Genomic DNA, 13,412 nt, shown 5'->3' with positions numbered 1-13,412 from the left:
TCTGTGTGAGCTCGTGTTTGAGTCTGGTCACACACAGTAGTTATTTGTATTTGTTCAGAATGGGTGGGTTGTGATTATTTGCAATTTACAGCAGTTCAGGCTATTTTAGGTGAGTGACATTTTTGGAACACAGTTGTATCACATGAAGTTTGCTTGTAAGCAGTTTAAAATGAATCATGTCATTATTTTCTTGCTTTTAAGTCAGCATGGTGGGTGAAAAGTGTGATTTAGGTAGCAACCTTAAGTAGATTTTGCAGTTAAGGGTGAGCAGGTGGATAAACTTGATCACACTAAGTACATCATAGATGTGAATTTAAAGTGCTATTTACAAACTTGAGTTGACAGAGTTTCTAACAGTACAGCTTATTTAAATTCCCTATTTAATTTTCCTGAAAATGCAACAAGTTATGTCAAAGATTATTATTATCAAACATGTTTTGCCTTGCAGCATTACTATTTCACTTGGCAATCCCATATATTGAAGATTAAGATGCCTTTTTAAACCAGAGCCTCCTTTCCTTTTCTACCAGGAATACTTTTAATCCTGTTGTGAATACCGTTTTCATGATCATAACACTAATCTAGGAAACCTTTGTTAAAAAAATAGGGCTGCTTTGAAAACACTAATATGAATTGACAATAACATAGCTTGCTAAAAGAACTCTCATTCTATGGTTGATTTTAAGTGCTCATAAATAAACACTGGGTCACCTAGTCCTGCAAGCCCTTCTGTTTTATTCAGTGAAAGTTGTAGCAGCTGTTTGACTACACAGGGATGTTGGCAGGAGCGGTGCTTGAGTGCACCTTTCCCAGTACTCAACGCTTGGATGGTTCTTGACCATTCATGGAGCTGCCTACAGTCCCTTAATTAGAAACAGATGTCCTAAATGAAAAGGATGATTAGAGCAGTGTTAATGGTTCAACTGCTAATTGCATATTTCTGGCTGTATTTTGAAATTCAGTAGGATATTTTTTTCTATGCATAAAGAAAGCAAATTTCTAAACTGTGGGTATATGAGTGATTACATAGTATAATAAAATGGTATGTTATTTTGGCTTGAAAGATGTCAGTTCCGTATAGTAACAATTTTCCTGGAAGTACTGAAGTAACAGATTTGTAAAGGATTTTAAGAGTTTTTCCGTGTGTATTTTTGTATGTGTGTGTATGTAGATGTGTATGTACACCCTCCTCCGCTTCTGTATGATTGTAGGAAAATTCTAAAACCAATGCAACTGTACTTGTGGATTATTTATTTCAGGTCTGCTGTAGTTTCTAAGTTTTTTTTAAAAGCTGCTTTTTTTTTTTTTTTTTAAAATATTTGCCTGACCTGCAGGAAAGGAGACCCTTGGGAGATCAATGTAAAATTCTAATAGACTTCTCTCCATTTACATATACAAGAATGGACAAAAACTGCCAGAAAATGCCTGCTTCTGCTTAATAACAGTTAATATAATTGCTTGCAATTTATTTTGATATTTTTCAACTTTTTAATTGTACTTCTTGTTGGTTGCTTTATTGACATTAACTTAAGAAAACAACTTTATTTGTGAAAGTTTCTGTCATCTTAGAAAGCACAGCAGAAACATAACTTAGAATTAGCATCTGGACAAACTGGTTTCAGCTGTTGTATATTTTGATTTCTGGATGTTATGTGTTTTCCTATTTTCCCTCCTTCCCCCAGTACATACCTCATGAATTTACAAATACATCTTTGTTTTGCTATTCATCAGATCAACATTTCCATTCTCTTTTTTTCTGAAACATCAGTTCTGCTTACTGCCTCAGAAAGTCCTTCTGTCTTTCAACACTTCTGTCTGCTACAGGTCTCTCTGATCACTTTTCCTTTCTCGTTTACTGGCATTCTTTTGCAGTTTGTTCACCCACATCATTCCAAAGAAATTGTTCATCTTTAAGGCTTTAGTGGCCTCCTTCTGGTCAGAAACAGTATTATATACAGTTATATATGTAGTTTTATATATATAGTTGTAACAGTTTCAGTTTGTGTCAGGAGTATGTTTTTGAAGTGAATCTTTCCTTAAACCCGGCTCACTGCTTTTTGGTTCACTTCACAGGGCAGCCTAGGAGCAGTCCCAGCAGGTAACGGGTGTTCAGTCCACAGGACCAGATTAGGACTAGCTGTTAAGGTTAAGAGGTGCTGAAAGTGTATAGTGCAGGATGCATTTCTGCTGGTGCACACTACTTCCTCATGCGTATATGGCCTCTGCCGCCTTGATGTCTGTTGCTCCCCTGGGCTTTGTTGCTCCTTCCCTCACTCCTTCAGTCTTACCTGTTTCCATATCTGGAATTTGGTTCACCCATAACCTGAACCCAGGCTAACCCATGTTCAGCCTCCATCCAGCCTTGTTTGCATCCAAGATTTCCAGCTCTCTCATGGTCTTAAGCTGTGACAGAAACTGACCCTGTCTCTACTTTGACTGTCACAGCTTCTTGTGTTATGTTACTGCCAGTATACTTTCCTTGTGAAGTAAGTATCTGTTTATGGTCTTTCCCATTCTGTGCAGAGACTGAATGCCATTCTTCCCTTTTGAAGTACTCCACACCATTGCACCTGTCCAGATATCCTCATATTAACCTAATTTTTTTTGTAAGGCACTTTTAACTGAGAACACCATCTGACCATTTCATCAACTGCTGTCTCTGCAACTGTTCACATGCCTTATCTTGTGTGCGTAGTAGTGTCACAACTGAAGTGTACCAGGATCTCTCTTTGTTTCAGAAAATTCTGAGAAATCCAACTTGAAGAGCTTCCTTCTTCAGTCAGTATACTGTATATTGCTTCAGTTGTACAGGAAGTACTGCATATTTTTGCTTAGCAGCTTGTGCGTATTGAAAAATGCCATCTTCTTGCAGTGTGCTTTTTGTATATAGTAAACAATGGTAGACATTGGATTTTTGTGTCAAAATCAGGTTGGCTTTTTTTAAGTGTCCTTGTATGTAGCAAGTGTTCATATAACTATGTTAAGGAAAGTCCATATGCACATGCATGTATGTTAAAATGGTGTTTCTAGTAACTTCACTGGTAATGTAATTTCAGAAGTTTGTGCTTAAGAACTAACATGTTTCAGTATACTGTAACATTATGTAGACTTACTTTAGTACAACACTTAAGGTTACAGAAAAAACTTGCATCTTGCAGCTGTTACACTTGCAAACAAATGCTTCTGCCTTAAGAAGCTGTTAAAAGCTCAGCTGAGATATGGGAGAAATCCTTGGCCTTTCTGAGCTACATGCACTTAGAGGATTAGCTAGTATTAGCTGCATTTCTACTTGCCTGTTATAGAAGTAGTACTCTCTGTATATTACCCAGCCTTACAGCACTGAATCCCAAGTTTTTTCGGGTGATTAATTTCTACAAATTTCTGATTAGTTTCTACAAACTCTGTTTCTGCTGTTTAATTACCTTCTATTTGCTAATGCCATTTCATATCTGTGGTTTATAAGTTTTTCTGGGGCAGGGCTCTTTTTCTGATAAGCAGTGCTAGATTTATAAGGTTGCTAGCAATATGTGTTCACTATGCTGCAAGATGCAAAGTGTGACTATATCAAAGCACACAACTTGAAATTTCTTGGCATATAACCTTTATATCCAATTCAGGCAATGAATATGCCTGCAGAATAGAAAGTGAACTCTGGCATCTGAGGAGCAGCTATTCAGTGATATTTTGGGGGCTTTTTAAGTCTCTCTTCTATTCCAGGTGTATGCTTGCAAATATTAATGCAAAAGTCACTGACCCCTCCCCAGTGAAAGCAAACACACACACAAAACATGCAGTTTTCATTACTTAACTAAGCTACTTAAAACAAGACAGACAGTTTTTTCTTTGGTTTTGCTAATTGCACAGGAAGAACGCTCAGAAAATACTTAACACAGTAATCGAATCAGAGGAAAAATGAAAGGGGTCACCTGTTACCATGTATGTTTTAGCTGTCTGTTCAGGATATGTTTCAGGCTGGGTTTGGTTGTTTGTTGTTTTTTTTTTTTTTTTAGCAAGGTCTGTTCCATCTCTGATTCTCTACCTCACAAGAATGTGTGTATGTGTAGAGAGGATGTTGAAGGTATGTTAAGCCATTTGTTCAGACTGGCTTTGCAGCAGCATCAAAGAAATTTGAAAGGCAATGCCACCTTTTAAAAGAAAAAAATGTCAAAAGCAGCAGAAAGCAAAAATGCCACACTTAGATTTTTGGTGGATGTTTAATTAATACTCATTAGGATTCTTACAAAAAACCTCTAAGGAAAAAGGTCATTAATGTAAGAGATGTGAATAATTTTACTGAATGTTAATGACAAAAAATAACTTTCTGTAGTGTGTTAAAGCTTAGTTAATGCATTTTTAAAGAAAAAATATTCACTTGAAATTACCTGTTAATGTAATGGCAGCTTGTTATTAACAGTTGTTACCTCCTGGCCATGCTGGGGATGGTGTTTGATTGGAAAACCTGATTTGCATAAAAGAGGAGTTTTAACAGTATTCTTTAAGGAGACCTTAGTGTTAGAGGCTATCCAAGAGGGATCAGGCATGTTGTGATGGTAGACCATATGGATATTTGTTTTGAGTTGGTCCTTTGTGAATTCTTTTCTGAGTGTTTTTGACAGTAGAAAGTTTGATACAGTGCTTCAAGTATGGTACTTCATTCTGTTCTCAGGTTTTTGCTTCTGAAGCTACAGATTTCTTTTTTTTTTTCTCTTTATGGCATCTGGATTTAGTTATTGGATACTGGTTCACAAGTACAAAGGAGGAAGTACAGGATTTGGAATAAAGCAAATGTACTGCTGTAGGAAAATCAAAACATACACAAATTACTGTTTTAATCTTGTTTGCTGAGGGTACACACTGTTTTGTAGACCAGATGATTCATAGCTTTGTTGATATCTCTGTGAGGTTTTGTGTTTTGATTTACATCTTGAAAGCTTAATTAAAAAAAAAAAATCTACAAACTGGTCCAGCAGAGTTGCAGTAGAAACATGGAAGAACCCATACAGGCAGAAGCTTTTTCACTTTAGCCTATAGTTGAACAACTCCTGCATGAATTTATAAATTTTGTTTAAAAATATATATTCTTCTAGGTTGACCAGTATTTTATATCGCTTATGTTAGTTTTATTGTTTCACACTCGCATACATTTGTTCTTGATGCCACTCTTTCCCATCACATTTGAGCTCTGTGATAATTAATTATGCCTTCTGTAGTAAACAAGTGACTTGAAGTTATTAATATCAATCTTAAAATAATTTTTTTATTTTGTTTTCTGTCTTTTTCCACAAAAATAGATAATATACCTGAGAGAATCCCCAGAAGATGTGTACAGGCTTATATTGGCTGGAAGTGTTTCATATCTTCCTTTCAGGTAAATAACAAGTTGTTAGAACTTTTTGTACCTTGATATTTTGAAGAAGAATGTAGCATTTATCAGTACTGATTTGGGGTGGTGGGGGTGGTGCTGGTTTTAACACATGACACATTCACTGCCTGAGCTTTAAGTGCAGACTGCTAAACAGGGGTGTTAGCAGCTGGTACTAAAGTGCACTGACAGAAGGTGAAGGGGCCATGCTGCTTTGTATGCACTCTTGTTGAGCTTTTTGATCTCTGTTGCTTCTCACTTGGCAGTCTGGTTTTGTGCCAGTAGTTGATAGTTAAACGTATCAAAATATCTGTCATTCATCCCAAATGGCTCATAATGTAATACTTTTAGCACTCCATTTTGCCCATTTGTTGAATGTATGCAGCAACCCGCGATGACTGTTTTGTGCATAAAGAATGCTAGCTAACCTCATATGACTTAGCATAACTTTAAAGTATTTCTTTTTACCAATGAGGAAGTGTGTAAAACCATTGGTTCATGGTTGCTTGACCCTGAGGGAATGTAATCCTAGCTGTTTGAGATCACAGACTTCTCTTTGTGGTATATGCTCTGCTGCTTAAGGTAGCAAATAAAGTTGATCTGTCACGCAGAGGAAAAACTTCTTAGTTTCTTCCAAACAAGTTTCTAAAAGTTGGACTAAACTAGTGTTCCATTGGCTGCCACAGTATGCAGAAAAGAATGGCCAAAAAACTTTTTAGGAGGCAAGTTTACTGTCCACATATATTGTTATGGGGTGATTAATTCAGTCCTTGCTTGTTTGTGTTTTCTAGCTCTCTTGCCAAGAGATGGGCTTTTGATGATTTGAATTTCTATTACTTCCCCCCTGCCATTACCACAGTATAATGGTGTAGTAGCACCTCTCTTTGTGTATTTCCATCATCCCATTTCTCACTTTTAAATTCCATTTTTATATTCCCAGGAGAACAAAAGTCCTTATTAGGAAGACTGTAAGGTTTGTTTCTAAATATCATAAAAGGTGTATGTGGGTGATGGAGATAGCAGCTTTTTACTCAGGTCATATACCCTGCCCAAATTCCCAGATCATCACTTCAACAGCACTACTGAAAGAAATGCAAAGATGTGTTACATAATAAGACTTACTGAGAGCTGACTTCTGAAGACATGTCCAGCCTTTGGGATAAAGAATACAGTCTGCTGAAGTGTCTGCAAACTTTACCATTTTCTCGAGTTTACTAGTGTAACTAAACCTGGTGCAAATAGAGGAATTCAGATTACATTAATGATCAACAGAGATGTTGGTCTGGGCTCTGCTCCTTTAAGATCATCTTCATCTCTGCAAAAACCAGTACCTTCCCGTAGAATAATAAAAAGTCAGTCAGGTAGTTGCTACTTAGGGTCATTATCAACATGAAAACTTCTGTTAGCAGGATGCAAAGAATTTCTTTTTTCACTTATGGAATCACAGTGAGGTTGGAAGGGACCTCTGGAGGTCATCTAGTCCAACTTCCGTGCCCAGGACCATGTCCAGATGGGTTCTGAATGTCTCCAAGGATGGAGACTCCACAGCTTCTCAGGGCAACCTGTTCCAGTGCTCAGTGACACTCAGAGAGAAAAAATGGTTCCTGATGTTCAGAGCAAACCTCCTGTGTTTCAGTTTGTACCCATTGTCTCTGGTCCTGTCACTGAGCAACACTGAAAAGAGCCTAGCTCTATCTTCTTTGCACCTTCACTTCAGGTATTTATATACATTGATAAAGTCCCTTCCGAGCCTTCTTTTCTCCAGGCTGAATAGTCACAGCTTCCTCAGCCTTTGCTTCTATATGAGATGCCTCAGTCCCTTAATCATACTTGCGTCCCTGTGCTGGACTCTCTGCAGTATGTCCATACCTCTCTTGTACTAAGGAGGCCAGAACTGAGCACAGTGCTCCCAAGTGTGGCCTCACTAGTGCTGAGGAGAGGGAAGGATCACTGCCCTCGACCTGCTGGCGATACTTTGTCTAATGTGGTCTACGATATTGTAGACCTTTGTCACAGGGCAGGCACGTTGCTGACTCCTGTTCAACTTGGTGTCCCAAGGTCCCAAGGACCCCCAGGTCCTTTTCTGCAAAGCTGTTTTCCAGCTGTGCAGCCCCCAGCCTGTACTGGTGCCTGGGATTTTTCCTTCCCACGTGCAGGACTTTACACTTCTCCTCCTTGAACTTCACGAGGCTTCTGTCAGCCCAGTTCTCCAGCCTGTCAGGGTTCCTCTGGGTGGCAGCGCGACCCTCTGGCATGTCAGCCACTCCTCCCAGTTTTGTGTCATCAGCGTGAGAGTTGCCTTGCAATGACATCAGCCAGCTCCCTCAGCACTCGGGTGCATCCCATCAGGGCCCATGGACTTAAGTATGTCCCATTTGCAGAAGTGTTTCCTGACCTGATCCTTTTCCACCAAGAGTACATCTCCCTCACTCCAGCCTTTCCCCCTGGTCTCTGGGACCTGGGATACCTGAAGACTGATCTTGCTAGTAAAGACTGAGGCAAAGAAAGCATTCAGTACCTTGGCCTTTTCCATGTCCTGTGTAACCAGGTCCCCTGTCTCATTGAGCAACGGGCCCACATTTTCCCTAGTCTTCCTTTTGTCGCCTATGTGCTTATAGAAGCCCTTCACGTTTTCTTTGACATCCCTGGCCAGATTCAATTCCACTTGGGCTTTATTGTGCCTAATTTCATCCCTGGATGCTCAGACAATGTCTCTATTTCTCCCAGGTTACCTGTCCTTGCTTCCACTCTCTGTAGGCTGCCTTTTTGTGTTTGACTTCAGCCAGGAGTTCCTTGTTCATCCATGCAGGTCTCCTGGCATTTTTGCCTGCTTCATATTCATTGGGATGAACTGCCCTTAAGCTTGAAGGCAGTGATCCTTGAATATTAACCAGCTTTCTTGGGCCCATCATCCCTCCAGGGCCTTATCCCATGAGACTCTTCCAAGCAGATCTTTGAAGAGGCCAAAGTCTGCTCTCCTGAAGTTCAGGGCTGTCACCTTGCTTTTTACCATCCTCCCTGCCCTCAGGATCCTGAACTTTACCATCTCATAGTCACTGCATCCGAGGCTGCCTTTGACTTTCACATCCCCAACGAGCACCTCTGTGGTGAGTATGAGGTCCAGCAGAGCATTGTTCCTCATTGGCTTCCATATCACCTGGAGGAGGAAGCTGTCACCAGTTCATTGCAGGAACCTCCTAGATTGTTTATGTCCTGCTGTGTTGCCCCCCCAACAGATCTGAGAGGGGTTGAAGTTCCCTGTGAGGACCATGGCCTGTGAATGTGAGGCTGCTCCCATCTCTCTGTAGAGGGCCTGATCCACTTGTTCTTCCTGGTCAGGTGGCCTAAGAGACAATGTCACTTTCACCTGCCCTTTCTTTCACTTGAATGGGGTTCTGTTATTTCCTTTTCCTGCTTTTTTTTCCCCCAGCTTTCACACCGATTCATTAGAGAGGAAAAGGATACAAAAAAGTTGTAGAGTCAGCCATCCAGGTTCTTCAGAAGTTCTTCCTCCTCTCAGTTGAAATTTGAACATGATATATTTTTTTACTTTTTTGAAACATCAATGATTCTTTGCTGCTGAGGGCTGCATGGTCTCAAAAGAAGGTGTTCTGCCAAGACATGATATTCTTTGATGTAGATTCAATTTAAATTTATTTTTTTAATTGACTATAGTATTGCTGTAGAATGCCTACTCTGCAGTGCTTATGGAATCTTATAATGGTCACATACTAAGCACGTGCCATTCTTGGATCAACAGAATTTAAAAAATTGTAGCTGAAAGAAAAGGTTTTAATGAAAACCAGTTTCTCCTTGTGTTTAAGCATAAACTATTTTGTGCATCTTAAGGGAAGTCTTTTAATATATCTACATAAATGTGTATCTTGACAGTTTTAGTAAGAAGATGCTGTTCACATATACATAGAATGCATGTGTGCAGCATCTTTTCTTTTAAATGGAATTTGAATAAAAAACTTGCAGTATATTAAAATTTGACTTCTTTGAAAGTGTACTTCAGAAGAAAATGTTCTAAGATTGTATGTTAGAATATGATACTGATTTAGGCATTAGCTTCTGCCACAAGGAGTTTGTGTTGTCCTTTGTTGACATGAACACTGAAATATGCCACTTTCAATGTTCATGTCAGAAATCGAACAGTTCAGCTTTACCAAAACTACCTGGAGTAATCTTACTCTTGGATCATCTGTTAAGATAACTTATGTTCTGTTATTATTATAAGATGGAAGGTGGGGGACATGAAGTAATCACTTGGCATAATTATTTCACTGTACTACTAATTATCTTGAAGCAATTTTTTAAAGGTGTTTTAGAGAAGTATCTTCAGTTGCTTTCACTTGGATTAAAATGGGATAATTTTACCGGTTTGGTCATCATATCTTATAGGGATGCTTCCTTTGGTACTTGCAGTTTTCATCTGACATTGCTGGACTGTTTTCATGCAATAAACAAGGTCAGTAAAACAATATTTTTTGTATTGCAAAAGGTCAACTAAATATTGCCTAGCAGAAAAAGAAGGTTTAGGAAGCTAGGATCCAATTAGAGCTGTGCAGTAGCAGATTTTCTGATTGTTGCCTAGCTTATTACGTATTATGCGTTGTAACAAAACTTCTAGATACAGCATCCATAGAAGTCAACCAATACCTTATATAATCAACTAGTGAAGATTTTTAAAGAGGGAGTTCTGAGTTTTATTCTGAGTAATCTTTCAGGACAGTAATTCACACATCTAATCCCTAAGATTTGTGTGATATGTTTATTATATGCCCCCTGGTGTTATATTTTAGGCTGAATATGGCCTTTGAAAGTGGCTTTAAATTGGTTAGTGATACTTTTTAGGCATTTGCAGCATGCGCTAATGACTTCAAGTTTTGCTTTAGTAATAGAAATAGAAAAAATGTTATGAGACAGGTGCTTTTTGTTTTTAAACTACAAATTATCATAATCTAGTGTTTTATAGCAATACAGAGGTGAAGTAATATGGCACTGAAGGACAGGGGAATTTATATGCATTCTTTTTAGTCTGTGTGAGTAGTGAAATGGGGAATTCTGCAGCTCTCTACCCTGCTACTGTCTTTTGTATTATGGGTATCTCTGCCAAATACTGGTATTTTTACTCATTAAGTCAGCTTCTTGCAGATTTGTGATTTTCAGCTTTTTTGGATGTCTTGATATTGGCTGCTTGTATGCCAAGAATGTTGAATTACTATTCTTCTTAGTACTGGTGAACAGCAAGGAAAACTACAGAAGATTATGCAGTGAAAGAGGAGATTAGAATGTAGTATTTTAAATACCTGGAGATATGAGATTATCTGTGTTTGTGTTTCCTGACTTAACAAGTGGGTAAACTGCCAGTTACCCAAATGTTTACATTTTTTATACCATATTAATGTAATGGTTGTGGATAATTACGGGACATCAGGGACCACATTAGTATCTGCTTAGGACTGTGTCTGCAAACAATTTAGTCAGTGAAGATATTAGCATCGTAAAGAGACCGAATAGCATTCATGCACAAAAATATTTGCAATCCTTGAATGCAGACTTCAGAATGTACTCATAATTTCAGTAGATATTTTTTGCCAGTTATTTTTCTCCTTTTTATTTTGTACACTTAGCAGTAATAAAAAGACTGAATGCTTCTATAGTCTGGAATTTTGTACTGATTCGATGAAAATATAAAAGAGTCGATTTGCTTGTCTAACTTCATTTATATTAAAAATTACAAATTGTTTTTGAACCAAGACTGAGTTATCTATATTTTTCAAATATATGAAGACATCTCTCTGAAAGAGTAGAACAGGTATTAAGGCACTTTCAGTAACCTAAAAGAGTGATAAACTGTCTCCATGGAAAAGGTGTTGTCTTTGTTAAAAGCTGTATTCTGAATTTTAGGCTTTGCAATATGGTTTCCTGGATTTCAATAAGTTTGATGTAAATGAATATGAGCATTATGAAGTAAGTGTTCAGTATCAATCTTCTGATTTGTTTGCTGTTACTAATGCTAAGCTGATTGTTTATAATATGTGCTTTTTTTTGTAGTAGTAGTATTAGGTTCCACTTCTGTTTTGTCTCTTTAAACTTTGGTTGTTAAATAAAGGTGTGTGATCAGAGAGAGAATATTAAAATTCAGATTTAAGCATAGTGAGCCTCAAACATGTGGGGGAAAGCAGAAACCAAAATGGAAATAAATACTTTTTTCCATTATTATTAAAACCCTGGAAGATGATTGGGCAGTGGGAATTTGGCCACCTTTTAGAGGTCATGCATATTCTTGAGCAGTCTTGATGAGAAACTCAAGGGCGTACAAGTCCAAGTCTAACTGAATTCTGGAGAGCAATTAAAGTATGTATCTGTGAACACATGGCAAAGTATAATAACACTCTTTGAGGTAAAGAAGGAGACAGGGCTGGAAAGCTCCAAGCCTATAAAATTAACTCTGGGGCATGGGAAACAAATGAGACAATGAAGGACTGCAACTCTTGACTATATGCAGTCTCAGAAATGCAAAGCTGCCAGTTATCTGTAAAGAGAAAATTAAGTGTTCTTAGAATCTAAAAAGTCACAATTTAAAGTGTCAACAGAGATAAGGCCAAGGTCATAATTTAGAAACCTATAAAAAATTTAAAATTGGAAGTTTCCCTTCATCTGAAGGGCATCATTTGTGTTGTTCTAAAACTCTTAATTTAGAAAGAGGAGAACACAGGCAAGAGAAGTGAGGTTGAGAGCACCTGGCATCCTCCCAATGGAACGGAAAGCAGGCAACTAACATAACTTCCTTTGGCAAATATTGTACATCACTTCTATCTAGCATGTATTTTGAAACAATAAGGAAAAGCCTGAAAATACAGGGATAATGATAAACCAAGCATTTTCTCTTGACAGAGAGCAGAAAATGGAGATTTTAACTGGATAATACCAAACAAATTCATTGCCTTCAGTGGACCTCATTCAAGAAGTAAAATTGAAAATGGTATGCTTAAAAAAGGAGGTGGGGGACACAAGCCCACTGCTTTCTTAGTTGATTGTTATCAGTAAAAACAAGCTTTAAGAATTGTTCCTCAAACAGTGTGTTTTTTCCTTGGCTCTTTTTCTTTTATAAGAACCCTGGCGGTAAAATTTTAATGCTTGGTTTAATTGTATCTGACCTAGGTGATTATGTTAAAATTCCATTTTCAGTTAGTCTATTTCTTTATGTTGAACATGAGTCCTATTTTGAAAGTGTTTTCATCTCTTGTTTTTGAGTCTTTGTTTATTTCTGCAGTTGAGCCTTACTCTCTTCTTTTTTTTTTTTTTTTGCTTCTTTTTTCAAATAGGCTATCCCCACCATGCTCCAGAGGCTTATTTCCCATACTTCAGGAAACATAAGGTCACCACTATAATACGCCTCAACAAAAAACTGTATGATGCCAAACGATTTACAGATGCTGGATTTGAGCATTTTGACCTCTTCTTTGCTGATGGAAGCACACCTACTGATACTATAGTTAAAACATTTCTAAATATTTGTGAAAATGCTGAAGGTGTTATAGCCGTTCATTGCAAAGGTATAGTGTAAAAACAATTTATATTACACGTGATGCTTATAGTTACAGTTCCTGAGGTATTTTGCGCTATAATTCCTTTATATCTAGTTATTAACATCTCTGCCAAACTGCAACCTTTCTGTAGAAGTTCTTTCTGTGCTTCTGTTCTGCACTTCATCTTCTAATTTTTTTAAGTTCCAGAAAAATTTTCCCAGCTGTTTCCAAGAATGAGGCTGGGGAAACTGAATTTGCCAATATTAAGAGCTCTTTCTGCTAGAAAGTATTAGCACTTTCAAAGGATGCTTTTGAGCAGGAATTTGAAGTCCTGACAGGGTTTATAGATCTTTCTGTAAATATACAGTTACATATACCAAGTTATAAACTTTTGAAAATATCATTGCCACTTTTGGAGGGGATTCTTCATAAAGTATGAGTGTTCTTCCAGAAGCACGGAAATCTTTATCCCTCAGAAACCCCTTATACTAGCTACACTGGGCATGCTCGGA

General features: G+C 37.9%; 1 protein-coding gene across 10 annotated transcripts in view; it reads left to right on the top strand.

The window, feature by feature from the left end:
- The window catches only part of CDC14B (cell division cycle 14B), a 48,650-nt gene that overhangs the window by 16,299 nt on the left and 18,939 nt on the right, over positions 1–13,412 (top strand). For all 10 annotated transcript variants that reach the window (XR_011323148.1, XR_011323147.1, XR_011323146.1 and 7 more), the window contains exons 5-9: positions 5,292–5,368; positions 9,767–9,833; positions 11,276–11,338; positions 12,266–12,353; positions 12,697–12,927. Coding sequence is in view for 6 of the 10 variants with exons in the window: in XM_069775921.1 (XP_069632022.1) it covers positions 5,292–5,368; positions 9,767–9,833; positions 11,276–11,338; positions 12,266–12,353; positions 12,697–12,927 (526 nt within the window). In the remaining 4 variants the exon portion in view is untranslated. The remainder of the gene's footprint in view (positions 1–5,291; positions 5,369–9,766; positions 9,834–11,275; positions 11,339–12,265; positions 12,354–12,696; positions 12,928–13,412) is intronic.

Source organism: Haliaeetus albicilla, chromosome Z (assembly GCF_947461875.1).
Source record: "Haliaeetus albicilla chromosome Z, bHalAlb1.1, whole genome shotgun sequence".
In the NCBI taxonomy this organism is placed as follows: domain Eukaryota; kingdom Metazoa; phylum Chordata; class Aves; order Accipitriformes; family Accipitridae; genus Haliaeetus; species Haliaeetus albicilla.
Note: the sequence above shows the minus strand (reverse complement) of the source record. Positions and strands in the feature narration are given on the sequence as shown.